Source organism: Nyctibius grandis, chromosome 5, assembly GCF_013368605.1.
Source record: "Nyctibius grandis isolate bNycGra1 chromosome 5, bNycGra1.pri, whole genome shotgun sequence".
NCBI classification, from domain to species: domain Eukaryota; kingdom Metazoa; phylum Chordata; class Aves; order Nyctibiiformes; family Nyctibiidae; genus Nyctibius; species Nyctibius grandis.
This window is the reverse complement of record NC_090662.1, coordinates 87,362,814-87,385,229: the sequence shown is the minus strand read 5'-3', so window position 1 is coordinate 87,385,229 and position 22,416 is coordinate 87,362,814. Positions and strand designations below refer to the sequence as shown.

The 22,416-nt window shown below is 36.6% G+C and overlaps 1 protein-coding gene across 3 annotated transcripts in view; it reads left to right on the top strand.

Annotated features, from left to right (window-relative positions):
- The window catches only part of PLEKHA5 (pleckstrin homology domain containing A5), a 177,721-nt gene extending 160,992 nt beyond the window's left edge, over nt 1-16,729 (top strand). For 2 of the 3 annotated variants that reach the window (XM_068400386.1, XM_068400394.1), the window contains 8 exons: nt 386-503; nt 4,358-4,473; nt 6,018-6,227; nt 8,956-9,114; nt 10,417-10,544; nt 11,385-11,530; nt 12,677-12,761; nt 16,335-16,729. In XM_068400386.1, coding sequence (XP_068256487.1) covers nt 386-503; nt 4,358-4,473; nt 6,018-6,227; nt 8,956-9,114; nt 10,417-10,544; nt 11,385-11,530; nt 12,677-12,761; nt 16,335-16,353 — 981 coding nt within the window. In that variant the 3' untranslated portion in view covers nt 16,354-16,729. Of the gene's footprint in view, nt 1-385; nt 504-4,357; nt 4,474-6,017; nt 6,228-8,955; nt 9,115-10,416; nt 10,545-11,384; nt 11,531-12,676; nt 12,782-16,334 lie in introns of all 3 variants that reach the window. The other variant, XM_068400387.1, reaches the window with a different exon arrangement.
- Nucleotides 16,730-22,416: the final 5,687 nt, after the last annotated feature.

Sequence of the window (22,416 nt, the reverse complement as noted above, 5' to 3'; positions counted from 1 at the left end):
ATATATAAAATGTCTTAAGACTTAAATGCCTTTATCTAAGTAAATTTCAGGAAATTAAGTTCTACTAATCACAAGTTCCTAAAAACCTCTAGGCTCAGAATCAGTTTTTGCTGAAGCCTTATACAAATTTGTTTCCTGAAGGTCATTTAAAATTAAAAAAAAACCTCCACATTTTTATGGCAATTTTTTCTTTAGTTTCTGAAAGTCTGCAAATGTTGTTACACAAATTAACTACAAAGAAATACTGCTGCAATAGCATTTGAGCAATGAAACATTGTCTTAAAGTGAGCACAGAGTCATCACAAAATAACTGTTTTGAGTCTTAAGACCTAAATGCTTGTACAAAAATGCCTGTTTATTTACCTTATAACTTGTCATTCCTCAGGGTCCTGATTATAGGCTTTATAAGAGTGAACCGGAGTTAACTACAGTAGCAGAAGTGGATGAGTCTAATGGTGAAGAAAAAACAGAACAAATTTCAGAATCGGAATCTACAGCTAAAGGTTTGTCCCCAGGCACGGTGTTTACAACCTTTCAGCCTTTTTCACAAGGAATACAAAGCTTTAACTGTGTTATAGAAGCTATATCATCCTTCCTATTTTTATAGCATGTCCATTTCTTAATATGATGAAACAGCTTCCATGATAAAATAATGATTTAATTATATGACGAGAAAGATTTCAATTACACCACAGAAAAATCAAACATTACACTCACCAACAACCCTGAAATCCTTATTGACACCATGTCTAATCACATCACTCACATTCCCCACACACCATTCCCTTGAACAATTACCCATTTTATGTTCTTGCCCTTGAACAATTATTCAGTTTTTGAATCAAGCTCCTGATGTTATGTCACTGGAACGTCCAAAAAGGCAGCACCACAGAATTTCCAGGCTCTCATAAGGCAGGGAAACAATGTCTTTTTCTTTTTTTAATCTTGTAATTGTTGAATTGCCTTCTGTCCTCTGATATAATAGGAATAATGATCATGACCTTGGAGTGTACAGACAATAAAGGTCTTTGCAATTGCTAAATGCTTTAGATTCTTCTCTTCATCTAGCTTCCATAAAAGCTACTAATTGCTTGGTAGAGTCTTTTACCAGGAAGTGCTTCTCAATTCTGTTTGTTAAAACACACAGACTAGTTTGTTAAAGGTGACTTCAGGAAAAGCAGTTTGAGCGTCTCCCAAAAAGCCATATTAATAGCTTTTAGAAAAAGTAACTAAACTTATCCATTTTTTTACCATAACGGTTGATGATTCCAGTGCCAGCAAGATCGCTGCCTTCTGTTATGGTAGTTTGACTAAGCATGTACATAGCAGGCTGCTGCAACAATACCAGAATTTGACCAAGAACTATGATCATATAAGGATATTATTGTCATCAGAATGGTAATGGAGGTTTTTCAAACTAAGGTTAGCATACAGTTTGGGTGTAAACAATGTGAATGGCCCTATGATATATGATAGAATTAAGCTTGCACTTACCATTCGCTGTGGTATTTGCTGAGGTATAATGTTCACTTAAGATAGATACTAAATCTCTTTTAACTTGATGGTAACAAATGCAAGGTTTAGCCTGAGATTTGCTAATCATCAGCCACCTAAACTGAGGAATTTACCTTTCTGTATACCTTGGTTTTATTGACTTGTGGTGTCCCAGAGTATTTATAGTAATTTATGACAAGACAATATAAGAAAGCCTACACTGACTATATAAATCAAAGCAATACTTTTTGAGCACCCCAGTCTGCTTTCTATCTTCTTCTGTAAAGACAAAAGTAATTTTATTATGTCCATTTGTAGAAAAACAGTCCTCAGTAAGGGAAAGCAATAATACAAATTCTTCTAATATAAATAATATTTAGGGGCGGGAGAGAGAATAGCTGAATAGCTGCAGTGGCAGCAAGCAGCAAGAGGCTTTTTATCTTCTTAAACAACAGTGTGAAGTGGGTTTATCGTAGCTGTGTTTTATCATCTGGTCCACACTTTTGAGCATGTGAATTGTCTAACAGATATTTCTTGTTCTGGGCATTCACTCATGATAACAATCCCCATGCAGTAGGAAAAATATAACCATTCCTGGTTGTTTGGGTTTTTTTTATAGTGCACATGCCATTACAACTATATGCTGTTTCAACAAACATTTTTATGCCATTCTATCTTAACAGTTTATAAGTTGAAGAGGAAACAAACTCAAAGACAGCTTATCTCTGCAGTTTTTCTTTCTTGCTGTTTTAAGAACTCATACTTAAATGATACAGTTTCCTGTTGAGGATGGTTCTAAAAACTAGTAAATTTCAGAGGAAATTAAACAATGTTTTTCTAGTTCATTGTGCACCTTACTGTACTAGATAGACACTTCTCATTCTTCTGTCAGCCATTTCCCTCTCTTTTCAAATGTCAACAATCAAAGAGAAATGTCTTAACGGGACTATATAAAGTAACCCTTACAGCTGTCTGCAAGCAGAGGAATATTTATGACCAGAGTGGTACATAAAGGTGACACAAAAGGAAAATGGACTTCTGGTGTGTTTTATCCTTTTTACATCCAAAGGAGACTCAAACTGTTGCTTTATAGTTTTTGTTTTGAATGATGGGTTTGGCATTCAGATACATCCAGACTATTTTGTCAGCCTATCAGACGATTTGGAGAAAGACTTGAGCCTTCGCAGAGTCAATGTATCCTCCGAAATCTGTGCAACTTCAGGGAAAGCAAGGAGAAATAATTTGGCTAACAAAGAAGACATTATATCTGGTTGTAGGCAAAATCAGTGAGGAAACAGTATTTTTAATACTGTGATTTCCTGCATGAATCAAGAAGCAAAAACTAAGCATGTGTTATTTAATTATATCTGTATATTCTGGAAAGTTTTACCTTCCTTCAGTTTTCTACCAGCTTAATTACATTTTGGCAGGGCTTCTCCCAGTAGAGAAACTAGTGGTGGATATTGTTACAAGAGGCTGAATGTAGTGGACATCAGGACACAGAATATCCTCAGCTCTCAACCAGGCAGCCTGGTGGCTGCGGTTCGCCATCCCTAAGTACAGCGAGCTGCAAGGCTGAGGACATAGTCCAGCCACAGCTAACCACAACAGATAACGCAAACAGGTTTGAGACTGGTGCTGCATAAACAAGACCAGCACTGGCATGGAAGTGGCACAACACAAATAGCATGATCCTGTTCTCACTCACCAGCTAACCAGGCTCAAAGCTCGCTAGCTGATCTCATACACGTATAGACATGAGCACATGTGTGCATGCACACAAATGAGACCCTCCAAGAACTGGTGAGACCGATGGTACCTTCATCCATACCTCTGGCCTCTCCAGTATCTGAATCCTAGACCTAAGGTCTCTTGGACAGATAGCTCCCACACCTTGTATTCTGCTTGCCATCTAGTCTTGTATGAAGTTTGCTAGCATCTCACAGACAGCAGGTTCCCCTTGGTAGCAGGTCCAGACCTATGGTCCCTGCAGTAGCCAACATGCAGACCTGCAGTCTTTCCCATCTTTGGCCCCCAGACCTATGGTCTCTCTGTAACGGTCTCCTACTCGCAAGCTAGCCTAGCTTGAAGATCATTAGCATCTCCAACGTTGTCATATGCAGAAGGGAAAGCATACTTACATGGAAAATTCTTAAGAATAAAGTTTGATAAGAAGACAGGACAGAGTGCAATGCTAAGGCAAGGGGCTTGGTCAGACAAGATACTGACAAACGGCTTGTTTATGCAAAGCTGGCCTCTTTTATTCCCCCTCCTCTCCATTAGTCCATACCTGTTCTTTTCCATCTGCCTTGCCCCCTCCCTTTTGCAGCCTTTGTTTCCTCCCAAATAAACGACCCACCCATAATTGCCTTTTCTTCATTGGTCTCACTTTTGCTAAATTTTGTAATTTCGACACCGTTATCTAGGTAAGCTTGGCCATAACTGGTAGTACTTACATGGCTACCTAGGCGCTCTGCTGGCCTTGCAAACTCTATTCCACAAAAGTCCCCAGTACTGATGTCCGATTGTGAAGTTTGGCCATCTTTCATGTAATTCTCCCTTAACCATCTGTGAAATCTAGCCATTGCGCACAGTGCTATCTAACTTGTGTCTGTTTATCACAGACAAAATTTTTATGTTTATATTTTTATATCCAGCAATTTCTTGTACCATGTGCAGTAGTTTCCCATGGGGAAAGTCATCTGCCTGTGTACCTTAACAGACGTAATAGTTAGGCATTAAGATCTTGGTTGTCTTTTGAAGAGTAGTTTCCAAGGCTGACAAGGTGGATTTTCTAGAAAACAATAAACTGTTTTGGCAATGTTTTGCATAGCACTTAGTATATTGCTTTACTGTTTCACAGGCTCACATTTTCCTGTGGGAGTTGTACCACCCAGAACCAAATCACCAACGCCAGAGTCTTCAACAATAGCATCCTATGTCACTTTAAGGAAGAATAAGAAGATAGATCTAAGAATGGTACTTTAAAATAACCTTTGAGTGTTGATGGATAGTGATGTGTTCATTTCTAAGTTTAATTTCTGTAGTTACTTCAAAAGTTGTAGTTATATTTTTAATTTTCTTTACATAAAATTCACTGTTATAAAAATGTAATATACTAGGTTAATGGAGACAGCTGTAAAGAGAATGACAAAATTATAAAGGTCATGTATGTTAAACTGCATAGAGATTTCACTACACTCAAACTGGGCAAGAATTAAATGGTAATGATAAATCTACTAAGCTACTGAAGCTCATGCTTGAGTGAAAAGGACAGGAAGCATCTTACGTTAAAACTTTTGAAGGACTTGTATTTGGCTTCTGGGGCGATTGAACAGCCCTTGTATAACAAATACTGGTTTTATTTATTGCTAAAATTATTTGAGAAAAAACTGAAGCAGCCAGAAAATAAAGATACAGTAAGCAATATGTGGGCAATAAGCCCAGAATTTCAGATTAGAGTCCTGTAGTCTCTGGGTTGAAGACAGCAATTTACAGGTAGTTCAGGCAAAAGGGGGGAAAAGTTTTGCCAAAGTTGTAGCAGAATAGAAGAGGAGAAGTTGTAGGAAGAACAGGAGAGGGGAGAGAGAAACTCACAGGATGTTGACTGGAGAAAGAATACCACTTTTCAGAAGTTAAATCAGTTACTGTGGATGTACTGAATGTAGCTGATTAGCCAGAAGTAAATCTTTTTCTGTCATACAAGGTACAGATCTATCTGAAAATCAGTGAATTTCAAGAACAGAGTAGGTAAAGTGATGGTTGTTATCTTGGGAATAATATAATGCTTAGAATTACAGATTTTTAATTGGTGATAAATTTACATAATCATTTAGGTTGGAAAAGACCTTTAAGATTGTCGAGTCCAACCATAAACCATGTCCCTAAACACCACATCTACACGTCTTTTAAATACCTCCAGGGATGGTGACTCAACCACTTCCCTGGGCAGCCTGTTCCACTGCTTGACAACCCTTTCGGTGAAGAAATATTTCCTAATATCCAATCTAAACCTCCCCTGGTGCAACTTGAGGCCGTTTCAGTTTGTTTCTGCCTGCAGTTGCCGTTAAGTGATGTCCAGCTATAGTTTTTCATGAAATGAAAAGGCAGAAATCACTATTAGATCAACTGGTGTAAACGTCCTGGATCATTAAATTTCAATTATGTTTCTGTCTCAGTCAAGTACCTTGTGTTTGCCTGTTGTATAACGTCTGGTAAATTGTTTCAACTTGATAGCATGGCTTTGAGAGAGCATCTGCGCATTCTCTTAATGTTTATCATTGATGGTGATAATGTCATTGTTCAAAAAAGCAAATTATTCCTTTTATTTTGAATTTCAGTGTTTATTTATTAATAATTGGTTCTTGTACTTTCTTCACATACATTGGAGCTCTTTACTTGCCCACTGATTTTTCTGCTTTTTAGTAAATCATTAGGTGATCTTTTCTGATAAGCTAAACAGTTTAGAATCTTGCTTTTTTAAAGCAAATATAGAGAGAAATATATATTTTCTTCGTTTTAAGGAAAGACCAAGAAGTGCAGTGGAGCAGCTGTGTCTTGCAGAAAGCACACGGCCTCGAATGACTGTGGAGGAACAGATGGAAAGAATAAAGAGACACCAACAAGCTTGCCTGAGAGAGAAGAGAAAAGGACTCAATATTATTGGCGTTTCAGACCAGTCTCCTTCACAGAGTCTGTCATTTGTCAGAGATAATCCATTCAAATTGGCACAGGTGGGTCCCATGTTATTCAAAAACCTTAATGTGTCCAATTAAAAAAAAAAAAGTTACAAAATTGTTCTTTTTCCAAAATCACATAATACTTTAGGTGTCTATTTGAGACTGCTTGTATAGAGTAACAGTCACAATTCTCTGCCAGACACAAGAGAAAGGGAGTTGACAATCTTGATGCTTATACCTAATGATAGTAGAAGGCACTTCTTTTTCTTTTTGGAAAAAAAATAGTTCAAACCCACATATGTTTGATTATGTGTTGTGATGTTTGTTAGCAGGGATTTTTTGTCAAATTTAGCAAATAACACGAAATTGCAAGCTTTGTGACTAAAAGCAGTATCAGGGAGAATCATGATTCAGTTGATGTATAAATGATGAAGATTTTTCTGCCGTGTAATATATTCAAACATCTGTAACATTTTTAAGTAGGAATGTATATTTATGATGACAGCTCTTAACTGGTGCTCTTTTGCTGTGGGTTTTGAGCCCATTAATACATGAAAATAGAACCCTCACTTTTGTTTTCACTCATTCTTAAACAGTTAAGGAAAAGAAGTAATTTTATTAAATGGTTAAGGGTGGGTAGAGAGGAGGAACTACAACTGCTTGTCATTAACCAGGAAATACTATCCTGGATATACATCAAAAAAAAACCCCAAAACCAAACAAACCCAAAACCCAGCTAACAAAAAAATGCCACACCACTTCAGGACAAAAAAATTAAATAGATTCAGGGTAGTGGATGTTAGACAGCCTACTACTTTCTAACTCCTAAGAATTAGTTTTCTTTTTCAGTAGCTTAATGGAGTTGGTTTTTTTTTAATAAAAAAAAAAAAAAAAATCTTCTGGCATACTTTTTTCCTCAGACCACAATGGGTTTTGATTATTTTTTTTTTAAACACTGATGTGGAAGTGCTGCTTCTATGTTTTGTACACAGTTTAACATCTGATTTTCCAAAACCAGATTAAATGCGTTGCACAGTTAAGTCACATATTTCCAAGTAAGTTTTAGGTTTGTTTTTTTTTTTTCTTCTGAGCATGCTAAACTGCCTTCAGAGCTATACAAAAGTTACTTTTCCTTCAACGACATTGGATCGCCAGAAGACACTGAATTCAAGTTTTGCCTTTGCATTAGAGCATCTGTATTGGGCTGACAACATGAATGCTATATATGAAGGGGGCTCCCACAAATATTTTTGTGATTAACACTGCCTTTCTCCAGAAGAGGATTTGCAAAGCAAATCTTGTTTCTTTTTGTAGTTTTTACAAAGGTGTTTGAATTTTACCCCTTTCCTATGGTATCATTTCATACCTCAAGGTGAGGAAACGGCAGTCATATATGTGTCATACCTGGTTAGCCAGCGCATTGGAAGCAGAGGGGGCGAAGTGGCCACATCCTCTGTGCCAGCACTACTGGCTATACAGAACTCAAAAGAAGTTTGTTCATGTCAACATGTTCTTCAGTCTTCTGAGTGAAATCAATGCTACGTGGATTAGAAATTTATAGAATAAGTGAGAACATGTCTAAATTGGATATTTAGCTAGTGGTCCATGCTACAAAGTCACTTTTTCTATCACAACTTTAATTCTTCCAGAGTGCTATTTGGCAAAAAAGCCCCAAGATGAGGTATGACACTGTAGTGAATAGCTCTTATTTTTAAAAGCGTAGTTTGTATGCTTACTGATTTTTACACAGAAAAATGGTGCAATGGCATTAACTGCTGGAAACCTTTTCAACTGGAGGTTTTTTTTTTTAAAGAATTGGAGGAAAAAAAGGATTTTATGAACAGCCTACTGTGTAATTTTTAAGTGATTACCAAAATACAAAAGGAAGTCACTTCACAATTGTTATTGTTTGGGACAAGCGTATGATCTGGGTGCATACGTTAGTTAGGAAAGTAAAGAGATTGATTTGTGCGATGACTTACATGGCATTTCCTCTTAACAGAGTGCACGTGCTAAATCACAGGAATTCAGCCACAAGATTTACTACTTTCATGGCTCCTATTTTTCTCTGCCCTAGTACTTAGTTTGATAAGGCTTATATGAACCTCATTCAGTTCGGTTTGCTACTCTGCCAACATAATGTTCACAGTTCACAACCTTAAGTCACCTCTACCATCCTTCCTCAAATTTTTTATATCAAATTATTCTCTGTGCGATGGATTATATTTTTTTTAAGGAATAAGTAATGTCCTCTGCCATTATCAGGTGCTATGTTGTCCTCTGTTAAATCAGTTAACAGCATAGGCTTGGAAGATACCCAAGATAATTGGAGAAAGTGCATGCAGGTGCACTGTGAATTTTGTACTGAGAGCAGATTTTTATCCATAATTTTTTTTAACCAGGAAAAGCTATTTTTAAAAAAATGAGTGCTTATGAATGCAAATAAGAATGCTACTGAGCCTGTGTGTGACTGAGCTAAATATGAATGGAATTTCAGCAGATAAAGGTGACTAATACAAATGCTGGAGATTTTAGGGGCGAGGGCACAGAAAGTACAGTAATCTTACAGAGAAAAAGAATGATTAGGCTGAACTGTTTTGAAAGTTACAAAACATGAGAAAATTCTCAGTCCTTAACTATTTCCATTTTCCTTATTGCGATGTGGTACGCTTAAGGTTTTTTAAGATTTTTTTTATCACAGTCAGAGGACAGAACAAGATTCAGAACTGAGACTGCGATAACTTTTTTAAGAATACATCTATATATCATTTTTTTCCCACAGAATCGAAAAAAGGATGATACTGTATCTAGTAACATGAAGGAATTAGAGAGCACCAGTAAAGAAAATAATTTGAAACAAAATAATGAAAGTCCTGGAGAAGAAATAGCGAAGCTAAAGCATGATGGAGAACAAGAACATAATTCAGCTTTTACTAAAGAGGTATTAAATTGTCCTTTATTGAACTGTTCATCAGCCTGTCTTGCAGCAGAAAAATATTTTGAGCTACAGACAGCAGAGTATGGGGAATTGAGCCAGTTCCTTTTGCTTGGAACTTAAAATATCTTTTTGTATATAACAAATATTCCATAGAGAAGTGCAAAATTGTATCAGATCTGATAGCTGAGAAATTGAATTTTCTTGCATGTAGTCTTCCTAAATTTCATTTTACTTAACTTTATCTGTTGCTATCTTGATTGATTGGAAAATTACAAAATTATGGTCTTTACTTCTTTGGAAACAAAACAGATACTAATGCATCTTGAAATACTAATCATTGATCTGTTCATTGCTAAGAATATCCCAGTGTAGTTTTTGACAATCATTTAATACACCTGACTTTTTTGTTTGGTTGGTGTTAGTGCTTCAAATAGTTTATAGGAAGCAGAGTAAAGCTGACACAATAATTTATACATGGAAGTAGGCAGTAACTGTAGTTTGTGCTATTTGGTCACCAGGTTGATTTCTGTCTTGAAATAGCCTCAAACTCACTTGACAGTGAGTTAACTTGGTGTTTCTGGTACTAAAGTGCCCTGAACACTCAGCAAAAGCAGACTGACTGTGAAGAACAGATTACTGGAGTTGTTTTCTACATAATACCCTGCTTATAGTTTAATATTTTTTGAAATCTTGTATATAATTTTTTCTCCTTTTCTATCCATATTCTTTCATTAACTATCTTTTGCTTTTCCTCACTCATTTTTCCTTTTGTTTTCCTATTTTATGTTTAGCTTTTTTAAACATATATCTGATGGAGAATGGTATAAAATCAAATAATTAACATCTGTAGTTATTCTTTAAAAACACTTTCTATTGAGAGTCTGTTGCTTTGTTAAGTATGCAGATCTTTTAGTGGAAAATTATGTAATACACTTACATTGGTTATATCTAATCAGACATTTAAGAGTAGAGTTCAGGCTCATCAGCAATATATTCCAGTACCTTGGCATTGTGAAGAGAGGGATAGCATGAAAAAATAGGCAGGCTGCAATCCAAAGAGTTCAGATAAGTTCTGGAAGTTATTAAGCCAAGCCCTGCCCGTTGGCTCTGGTATAAGTTCCAGGATAACTCTGTTAACCTGAATGGTATTGATAAAAATTTCTTAAGTTATGTAATTCTGAGTTACTAAGTATACATGATGGCAAAATTTGTCTGTTAATAAAACTGTTTCCTGATGCTGTATTTCTTATCTACCACTTAGTAAGTGTTACAGCTTTTTGTTTCATGATTTCAATTTTTTTATAGCTGACAAGAACTGATGATCTTTTATCAGATGCACATGTTGTATCTGACTCAAAAGAAGTGAGTAATGAAGAGAAAGCAGAAAAGGAAAAGAAAAATAAATTGGAAGAAACACGTGATGGTGATATAAGGTAAAAATAAAACAAGATGTTCAGAGGCTATTTTAAACTTGCACATTGTATTTATTAGCTGAATGGATCAAGAAACTAATGAAATACTGTCGTAAATACTTATAAGGTATATTTATATGTTTTTGAGTGGTTTACATATAGAGAAATCTAGTGAGAAACGTAACCACTGTGGGGGTTCAGTAAGAGGTGATGAGTTGGTGGGTGGAGCAATGTTTATTTTCAAGTATTGCCCCAGGTATAAACAGAATATATTCATAATCTTTGCTTTGGGATACAAAATGTATTTAGTAATGTCAGGTCAAACTTTGTATCAGTTTATTATGGAAGCTTCAGCCAGGGTTTCCATAGCAAGCTCTTCACTTCTGATACTTAGGAAAATGTTCCATTCAGGAGCAGACTAAACAGCTTATTCTATATCTCCTTCTTTAACTTTTACTTTACAATTTTGGACTATTGCAGAATTAGAGGAATATTGTGTCTTGGATATTCCTCTTTAATGATTCATAACTTCATTGTAAGTTGCACTGCAGATCCTAAGTGAGTTCTTATATTAGGTCATAACTTTCTCACAGCACCCTTCAGGAAAATAGATATAACACAGTAGGAAACTCATGAGTATGTAAAGGAAAGGAATTCAGTTTCCAGTACTTTTTTTATTAAAGTCTAACTTTACAAGGTAGAAGGGTTTCAAAATACGTGCTTAAATTATATTACACAAACTTGCAGGTTGTAACTTTTTTCTATTAACAGAAGAAAATTAAATTGTAACTCCTATACTTAGTGGTTAACACCTGAAATTAAGTTAGAGTGAGTTATAAACACTGTGCTTTTTTTAACCAGCTTGCAGAGTGTGACCACAGTTGCAAACCACAAACCCAAAACCAGCTCAGAAGAAAGTGAAGTAGTAAGTGTTCAAGAACAAGGAGGGATTATTTCTTCATTTGAATTAGCAGCACAGTCTTCAAAAGGAAATCAGACAACAGCAGGTATGGAAAAGAGTTTGACTGAAGCACAACGTATACAGTACTTATGTAAAACTTTATTTCAGTTTGATCATGTCTTTTGATGCTCTGAAAACCTTGTGAATTGAAAGTGCTGAGCTAGTCTAGATGTCAAGTGTTATAATTTTGTAACGTAGAGAAAAATAGTTTCCCAGCAGAAATTCCATTTTTGTGAGGTTTTAATGTATATTTTATGGTTGCATTTAATTCAGGGAATTAAATAACTATTACCAGAAATTGAGTCATACTATAGTTGTTGGTTGAAGCAAATCCTTCCCTATTCATCTTGTTAGAACAGCATCTTAATCCTGGATATGTATAGATTATTTACCCTTACCTTCTTGCTAATGGATAGCCTCAGGTATGTCCAAGACTGAGGAATCTTTGAGAGTTTCCAATATATCTAGTAGATTTTGAACTAGCAAGTAAAAGACCCCAGTGTAGTCATGTTTTCAGGAGTAAGAAAAAATAAAGAAACAGAAAACACTAGCTGACTAGTAAAACAACTGGTGGTGTACTACTTTGCAAGAAGACAAGGCTGGAGTAAAGCAAAATTGTTTGCAAAGAGAAAAAAAAGAGAGGAGTGTGTAGGGGAGGAGGAAGGAAGAAGATAGAATTGAAGACATTATTAGGATATTTGGTAATGGGAATGGTTAAGTAAGCCAAGTGGTTCAATTTATGGATATAAGAGGTGGCCTGGACCTTTGTAGTGCAGTCAGCAATCCTTTCTGTGACTTTATAATCAAAACCAGAACTTGTAAATACATTTTATAGTGCTCAGCGGAATAAAAAAATGCTTAGCTAATCTGAGCTGGGATATAAAGGTGGGTCTGCGAGTATCACTAGTTAAATTTTATTCTTTTTTTTTTCTCTCTTTGCAACATAAATAACACATCAGTATTCATGTGTCCATTGTTTGTTCCTTTGGTGTTATACTAGTCATTTATATGCCTGAGTAATGATCTTTCTTGAGAACAGCTATGCTTCCCCCCGAATTTGTACTCATTGTGCTGATCAGATTTTAAGTCTTTTCTTATGTAACATTCATTTGGTTCTGCTTATATTTATAATGGCTTGAAATCATACCTTCTGTAACTTTTATTCTTATTTATCTTGCTGGATGACTCGCAGTGAAAAGTTTGCCTTCTTCACCAGAATCGTCATTGTCACCAGCTCCATCTACACAGACCCAGCTCACAGAAGGATCACATTTCATGTGTGTATAGTTACAGAGAAGTACGTCTTTTTTTCCCACCCCTCCTCCCATTTTCCTAATATTTTTCTAAGTATGTGTATTTTAGTTATTTTTCCAAGAAACATCTGTAGACAATACTTGGCAAGGCAAAGTTATCTGCAATGTCGAATATAAACTAACCAGAAAACAAAACAAATACATTTATTGATTTGCTTGCAAGTAATGTATTCTCTATCCAAATACAAAGAGAAAGGACTAATTGGCTTATGAAGCACATTCTCCACAACTGGCAAGATAATAACCCTTTGAATTACATGAGAGACCTAAGCTGTTACAAAACAGATACCCAGTTAAGGTATGAGCATCAGTGCTCAGGTGCAAATGAATCTTGATGCTTCAGTCGTGGTAACAGGCAATTAGAGCTAGATCTCTTAGTGATGCATAGGAGGGAATGGTCTAATGGGCCAAAAAATTTATGGCTTAAGACATAGATGACTGAGGCATGACAAACAGGAAGGGGAAAAAATCAGGGTGAAAGAAATGCAACAATTACAAAACTTTTTTTTCTTTTTATAGAGATAGCCCTACACAGCTTCTCTTCCCTTGTCATAGTAGGCGATTTCTTCTAGGAATCAAGTTAGAAAGCATGAGTTAGGCTAGATTTACATCGTTCCTACCTGTAGTGTTACCTACTTAATGAATGGAAGTGGAAATATAAGTAAGCATATTTGTTTATACAAGTGTTTAAAGAAATGAATAGGATAGCAATGTGAGTGCTTCAGCACTTTACCAGCATTTAAATCAATCCACTTTTCTTTGTTGTCAGGAAGTACCTGTTTAAATAAGCTTTCTACTAGAAGAATGAGCTTTGTTTTGATGGTAATGTTAAATGCCATAGCTAATGTAACTTAAGAAAACTTTAAAATCAAGAAAACTCTAAAATCGAGACATTTTCAGTCATTTAGCATGAGGAGATCTGAAAATGCATTTTTTCATTTACTGTCCCAATCTCCATTGCCAAGCTTTCATCTTAGCAGAATTAGACTTATTATTTGTCACAGACACATTTCTTGTGTGAACTCTGGCCAGGAAACTTTTTGAAGAAAAAAGAAAAGGAAATTATTTTCTTCTTTTTCTCCTTTTGAGAGAGTGGAAAATGCACTCTTCATATTCAGTACTGACACCTCTGTTGCCAGCTTCCTGAAGGATGTGGTCTGTCACGATTCGATTTAGCTTGGACTTTTGTACTTTTATTCAAAAGTTTTATTACAGAACTCTCTAAAAATGATAAGTGGGACTATTCAGTTTTTCTGGAAATAATGATTTGTGTTAATGCTTCTCAGTTTCGCTGTATAAATACACATGCATTTATCATGCATCTCCTTTTTAAATAGGACAAACATTACCCTGTCAACTCAGTTTCAGGTCAGCAGTGAAACTGAAACCATGCTGCTGAATTCTGTCCGTAGCCACAGCACGCCTGTCTTGAATGGGGCAGCAACCTATAACTTCACCAGAAATTTATTACCAATTGCATTGAGTTGCTTTCAGCCCTTGTCATCAGCTCCAATGATCAGATCAGCAAATTCTTTTTTTTTAAGGATTTATGCTAAATATGAGATTAGCAAAAGTGAAGCGCTCATATAGTGATCTGCTTTGTAACTTAATGCGTGAGCCTGAACATCCCACAGCGTGATGTATCCACACCAGTAATATGTAGTTGTAACGTTTCCGTGCTAAGTATGATTCTGCAAATAGGCCTTAATTGCTTATGACAAAACAGTGCATCTGGGATGACACTTGTAGAACTAATGCTCTACTTACACATGCCTCGCTATAACGAAGAAAGGATTCCAGAACTTAAAATACATCCGTTTTGGCTGTTTGGTGTTTGAATTGAGTTGGAAAAAGCATTCAACTATATGCATATACATATACACATTTCTTTGCTGCACTTGATGCCTCTGGTGGTTGTTTCCTGGAAGCTCCAACACAGATTCATGCCACGAGCTGGGCCTAGTATACGTAGGAGATGTCTGAAGCACAGTCTGCGTGCCTGCAGCATTTACTGCCCCTTACCTTCTGGGGCTGTCACTGCAGTATTCCAGCGCTTAGTGCTTTGCGCTTTGCTGAAAGTTAGGTCTCTCAACGTGCGAGAACTCAGTGTCTCTCAGATATAAGAAATCCTGTGCAGCAGAGGGGGAACTTCATAGCTGTGGGATCAGCCCTGTTCATATGCAACCAAATTTTTCAGGCAGCATCTGGAAAATGTATGGTAGATTTCAGAGAATAATGAGGTAATACCTATGTTTGGCTTTTTACGGTCAATTAGTAAAACGATACTCTTGGCACAATGCCAAGGGGAATTTGGCGTAGGAAATTGGTGGCACAGGATATTGTAGGACTAAGGAAAAACCCATTAACGCAAAGCTACTTTCTTTGTCATGGCTCTTGCTTTGCAGAGATGAATTTGGATGTGTACCACTAACATTGTTACCTTTTAAACATTACATTTACTCTGAGTAATGGAGGGATAATGAAATTTTATACAGCACCCGGATTCAAAGCTCAGAAACATTTTTACTAATGAACTGTTAAAAGCTATTTCATAGAATCATAGAATCATAGAATGGTTTGGGTTGGAAGGGACCTTAAAGATCATCTAGTTCCAACCCCCCTGCCACAAGCAGGGACACGTTCCACTAGACCAGGTTGCTCAAAGCCTCATCCAGCCTGGCCTTGAACACTGCCAGGGAGGGTGCATCCACAGCTTCTCTGGGCAACCTGTTCCAGTGTCTCACTACCCTCACAGTAAAGAATTTCTTCCTAATATCTAATCTAAATCTACCCTCTTTCAGTTTAAAACCATTCCCCCTCACCCTATCACTACATGCCCTTGTAAAAAGCCCCTCTCCCGCTTTCTTGTAGGCCCCCTTCAGGTACTGGAAGGCTGCTAGAAGGTCTCCCCAGAGCATTCTCTTCTTCAGGCTGAAGAGCCCCAACTCTCTTAGCCTGTCTTCATAGGAGAGGTGCTCCAGCCCTCTGATCATCTTCATGGCCCTCTTCTGGACTCGTTCCAGCAGCTGATTTATAGAAGTCCTTTCAGCAATCACCAAAATACATCAGGCTCTGGGTGGAGCACTTGAACTTCACAACACCTTACAGCTACGTTGCCATTCCGGTGTAGCAACTGAGTAATGCTGCATCCCTCTTCAAACTGTGCCTGTCATTTGTAAGAGCAATTAGGGTCTTTACTATTATTACTGGTTTTATATGAAGAGCACTTGGAGATGGCCATGTACAACAGGATAAAACTCTCAGAATAAACAGACTTCCATACAAAGTCGTGCGAATTTGAAAAAAGCTTGCTTTTGCTCCTTCATGTCGAAGTATCTTGACAGCAGTATTATTCATCAGGAAAACTGATTTTGGGGACAACACTATTTCTAAGATACTTTATTATGTTCTACATCATTGATGACTACTGCTAGGATGAGGTCAGAAATTCCTTGCTGTGTTTAATCCCAGGAGTTGCTTTATACAATATTCTGTTGTTGCTAAAATAGAGTAACTTAATCTATGTCTGTCTTTCAGCACTAATGGCTTCTGTTGAAACAATTCATGCCTGAGATGTATGGACCTGACCTATGAAAATATGAGAAGATATTGTACAGTATATTTTAAATCTATGAAATTCATAGTTCTGATGCTTTTGGCCACAGAGCATCGTTTTATCACTTCCTGGAAAATGTTTATTCCAAGAGAGCTTTAAATGGCCCACATGTACACTCAACAACCTTCAGATTGTTCTCCTGATACCAGCTTGCTGCTATGATTTCTGTGCACATAAAATAAAGGCTCTTTTTAAGGTGCAGCCTATGGTCAGAACTTTATTTTATATTCTCCAGAATTTAATGTTCTTTTAATTACAGATCATATAAGTTTACTTTTTTGCTTCTTTTAGATGCATAACTCGGTTAATTTTACATATCACCACTAAACCTTGTTTTACACTTTTCAAACATTACAATTTGTTGTTTTAACATTTTATTTGTAAAATTTTTATATATATATACATATAGATATATTTAAAATGTGCCATTTTTATTATTGCTTAGTAAAATATGTCCTGTTTCTGCTGTAATTATTTCTTGGTCAGGTTGCAATGTCAGCAGTTACTGCCACACTTCTGTCAACATATACAGTAATGTTAGTGGTTACTTTTTCTTAAATAAAATGGAGTGTAGGTATTTTGAGGTACTGGGCTTTTCCTTCCTTGGGTTAGGGTGTGTACAGCAATAAGCAGGTTTTCAATCCAGTACTTAGTTTGTGTACAAATGTAATTATGTTCATTGTGTATATATTATACAATGAGCACATACGATGTAAGTATAAGAAGCCACTTACTATTGTTCAGATATGAATGTTCATATCCCATTTCTTTTATATCATATTAAATAAATGTTGATGTTCTTAAGGACTTGTATGGTTAGTATTTCTTCCAGCAAAAAGATGTCACACTCTGTTCCACCTTTTGATGTGGGGAATGCAACAATTCTTATCTCATTGGCGACATCACCTGTCAACCAGAGTAGCAGTGACAGACTCTTAAGAGATTCCAGTCTTCCTCTACGGGAAAGAATAAGGATGCAACACAGAACAAGACAACCTGAGACCGACATGCAAGAAATACACGTTCAGCTCCTGACTCTCCCAGACTTGTGTCGTGATGTTGGAATAATCACTTAGTCATTCTGTGCCTCCGTTCCCTGCCTGTTTACTTGAGAAGTAATAGCCTGGCTTACTGGGGTGTGGCGAGTAGTAATTCAATACTTGCAAATGTCGAATGCCACGTTCAGTGGGGTTAAGGAGAGAAGTATGATGATTCCTTGAGGCTTTGACATCTGCAAAGCATCTTCCAGAAACTGAAAGAAAACCTGAAATAATTTGTCAAGTATCATCATATTACAGATGTTACTAGCTTCACTTTTCCATCTCATGCAGCTGTCTGAATTTGCCTGAGACAAAAGAGGTTTAGAAAAAAATGATGAAAAATGAAAATATTTAAGGGAAAGCTTTTGAATCTAGGATGTAAAGCTAAGAAATCTTTTAAAGGTTCAGGCAACTGCTGTGTGCTTCAGTGCACGTGTGTGCCATAAGTGGTAAGGCAAGTTTCATAAGAAGACGACTGCCAGCTGCTGTAGTGCTTTTTTATCGTACAAATCATATCCTGTTCAAGTTAATATTGCTGTACTAGAGACTCTATAATTCATTGTGCTTTTCCACAGAGTGCCTGAGACTCACACACAGTTTGAAATTAACTCTTTATCATTGCACCTCTAAGTAGGAGTTTGTGTTTGTTGGACTCTTCTGCCACTCCCAGCTCTGCTGCCAGTTTTTTCTGGGGCTCTTTGCCACAAAGACACACTGTCTACCCATCGTTTTGCAATTTTCTTTGAAAAGTGAAGAAATAGGAAGCAGAATTTAGCAGCAGAGCTTGGAGGGTCATAGTGGAAGATGGCTGAAGGAAAGAAGATGAATTATGATGCAGGCAGACAGCATCCAGCTGAAAGTTTGACCAAATAGCCTTTCTTCTTTTATTTTTGAACAGTAGCCCCAAATTAGTGCATCCTTCCATCCAAAACACAGAGCAAAGAAGAGGAATGTGATTTTTATTGTTCAGCCAGCTGAGGTTTAAGTTCAGTGGCATCACTGGAACACCTGGGGCAAAGCAAATAGGACACACCCTGTTCTCTCCCTAACCCTTCTAGAGAGAGCTGTTCCACTGTCAAGCTTTGCAATCTCTTTCTGTCCCTGCTGCCAAGAAAAGAATTGCAACTAATAAAGAAAAGAATGACTAAGTGGTTTTTGGACATTTATAGATCTTGTCTGTGTTTAAAGCAGTTGTCAGTTTGGTATACCTGCGAAGTACGTGCAGTTTATACTGAAGCCGGGGGAGGGTGGAAGAATTAGCAAGTTTTTGCTGGTACAACTGTTGGCAAAGACAGAAAATGTAAATGATGCAGGAATGTAGTAATGCTCATAGGCTATAATTTCACTTGCTGTGGGCGCTTCAGCAAAGACTTGCAGCTTCATTGGGTGCTCTATTTTTTTGTCTTATGGAAAAAATGTATGGCTTTGTGTTATCACAGAGCGTTTACTGTCTCTTACCTCATCAGAACTCATCCCAGTGATCATACACCTGAGATACAGAAATATCAGAATACTGATATTGTCAGCCTTCAAACATCTATTTTAAGTTTTATCTAGGATATTTTTATATTTCTGACTGATTGCTTTATTGGCTATTGCACTGACACTTGTATATATGGAACATGTGCTTTTTTTCAAAAGCAAGAGTCCTTAGGAATAATGCAACACATTCTCTACAGATGTTCATGCTTTTCAGAACCAATTACATCTATTTTTGTCTTTTGTTCACCATTTGCATTGTTCCAAGACTACTAGAGAATGTGATTCTTTTAAGTCCCTTAATAAAGTGGCATTACTCAAAAAGTTATAGTTGGTGTCTTGGCAGTTTTTGTATGTCGTGGCCTGGCTCAAAGAGAAAGACCTCACCAGGCAGTTGAAACCCTAACCTTGTTTATGTTATTACTGAGAGGGGAAAAAGTAGTCTTCAGTTAATATTTCCTCATAAATATATCTGGCATAAAATGAATCCAATAAGGTTCTATTTTCAGGAAATCAGAAAAATTTTAAACGCTTCATTTCTATCTAAATCACTTTAATTGGACAGTCTGGGAAAGAATTATTACCCACCCTATTGGATCCACTAGATGTAGTAACCAGGAGTACATACATGAAAAACATTAATGGATTACACTGTTAGTAATAGATCTACTAAATTCTCTAGTACTTGGACTGGTGGCTTAAGTTATATCCTGTTTGAGTAAAGCAGCAGAGTGGAAGATCTTTAATCAGTAGCGGTGTTGGGTAACTCTTACCCCAAACTTTTCATTATATTGTAACAATAAGGTGGGGGTTTTTTTCTTTCTAATAAAACAAACCATAAATAGTACTCATTCAGATCTCAGAAGTGGGTCATCATGTCTTTTCTGCACAATACTTTTTTGTCCCTGTGATCCTGGATTTTGCTATTCTTAAGTTATTCTAGGGTAGTTTAAGCTTATTTCAGTTTGAATCCTCAGTTAAAATGTTATTTTCCATCCTTTGGAAAGTTGACATTTAAATGTCCAATGAACAAATTGCCTATACCTGGCATTAATAATATATCTGAAGCAACTTAATTTAACTTTTTTAGGGATTCACGAGAAGATAACAAAGCAACATCTGGCCTTCATTTCTTCTAAACAACATTATATATACTTGCTGTTATATCCTTGGAGCTGTTTAGCTTGTCCATATGGGAACACTGAAGAAGCTGCTACAAAATAAAATGGAATATACTGGTGGCTGAAAACAAACGTCTGGCCCAAAATGAAGGCTAAAAGCAGCTGCTTTCTGAACTTGACACGCACAGCTTGTTACCCAGCTGTTCCAGATGTAACATTCAAATGTTACTTGTGGAATGAAGTTTTTGATATTTTTTTGTGATGTTTCTTCATTCTGTCCTATGCCAAAGAAAATGTTTTTAAGGTCTGTCTAAATATTACCTAGCTGCTCCTGTGAAACTGCAAGCAACTCTTAATTGTAACTATGGGTAAGTAACATCACTGCAGTGGTTGCTAATTGGCTCATGTGGCAGTCTTGCTATGGATGTGTTTAAGAACACTTATTTAGGCTGGGTTAGGTTCTGTTTGGAATAAAAGAAAAAGCTCTAAGCAAACGGTGCTGTTTCCAGGGGACTGCTGGAATATCAGGACAAAACCAGATGTGATCTCATTAACTACTTTATTGTTTAAACCAAACCTAAAATAAGGAATTAATTTTTTGTCAAACTCTATCCAGATCCCTGTTCTATGGAACAGGAATACTTCAAAGAACTTCAGACTAAAAATGGAAACACCCTCTTCCTCTTTTGAAGGTGAAATGAGTACTGTTAAAAAAAAAAAGAAAAAGCAAAAAAAAAAAGCACACCCTGCCGGTTTAACTTTCTACATAGAAGCAGCAAGATTTATTTGTGGCCTAGAGATCTGATCAATGAAAACTTTCAGAAAAATACCTGATCCTCATCTGTTGTCATCTGGTAGTTTTCCTGAATCACAGTGAAGTGGCTGGCACTGTCCAGGACTCTCTTCTGCAACTGTAAATCCACTCCAGCCCAATGTGTAAAATATTCTGCATTCCTTGTATGGAAGAAAAAATGCCTTATCCATACAACAGCTGTCTGTCCCCATATAAGCAGCTGAATCCAGGCCACCAGTTTCTTGCTTGAAATCACTAAAAACTGCACGTGTTTAGCATCTTCAAAGATCAAGCTCAAAGCACATCATGTGAGGCACCCAACATTTCCCAGTAACTTGCATATGAATCTCCCTGATTTTCAGCAATAGATTCTATTTAGAAGAAAAAAAGATTTTTTTTTTCGTACTAGTCACATTGCTAGAAATCAAATAATTAGTAGGTACAAACATACATAAGAATTTATTTGAGAAAATTGTCATTAATTGACAAGAGTACATTTCAAAGCAATTGAAAAAAAGCTGCAAAATTCAGCAACTCTCAACTCATAAAAGTCACCTCTTCACAATGTGAATTTCTGCGGAGTCTTGACACTGATTACACGTGTAGTCGACTGCTCTGTATTGTGCAACTTTCTTGGTAAAATCCCAAGTCAGCAAGAACACGGAGGCTGTTTCAGATGTTTTAGCTTTAAAGATGAATGTGGGTTTTTTTTTAATATTTTCATGCTCATCCACCAGTCTTGGAAAAAGCTTTTAGTGGCTATTGCATTTATTTTTTTAATACACTGAAACAGTCATATCTAGACAGAGAGAAAAAAAGACAGCTGGACTTTCTGATTAGTGTTTTCTGATGTTTGTTACTGCTGCTATTTCGTATTTGATTTCTGGCTGCCTGGAGAATGTCTCAGAGAGTTTACATATGCAAGGACTGGTAATGCACAGAAGCCAGGTTGTGTATGAGTGAGGACAAGCTGAAGGTGTCATTTTGTGAGCTAGGAGATTGCCTGGAAACCTGCGATTGTTTGATTTAAAGCACCTTTGAATAACATATCTGGCTGTTTTCTTAGCCTATGCCAACCTATCTTTAATATTTTGTAACTACTGTTTCTAGTGTATTGTGCATACAAATAATGAATATTTTTAATAAAGACGAAGTGCCTGGATAATGTGTGAGATCTTGATCGCTATTTACAAGGTAGCAGTTACTAATGAAAGAACCAGCCTCTTGACCATTTGGGAGATTGTTAGTGAAGAGGAATTGGTTAATACTCAAATGAATTATATTGGGAAAACCATACTTGCTTATATAATCTGATTCTTTGGAATATGGGGGTGATAACTACTCTCAACTCACAGCATTTTATTTTAAAACATTTATTTCATGATCTTAAAGCTATTCCATTCTGTGTGATCAGCTAAATATAACCTAGCTAAGCTCCTCTTCATTTCCATTATCCAGAATTTAGGACAAGGAAGAAAGAGGTCATGACATTTTGATCATTTTTGCCTCATTAAAATCTTGTGGACACTGAGGAGCACAGTTAGGTCATATTTGTGAAAGGTAGGAGCCT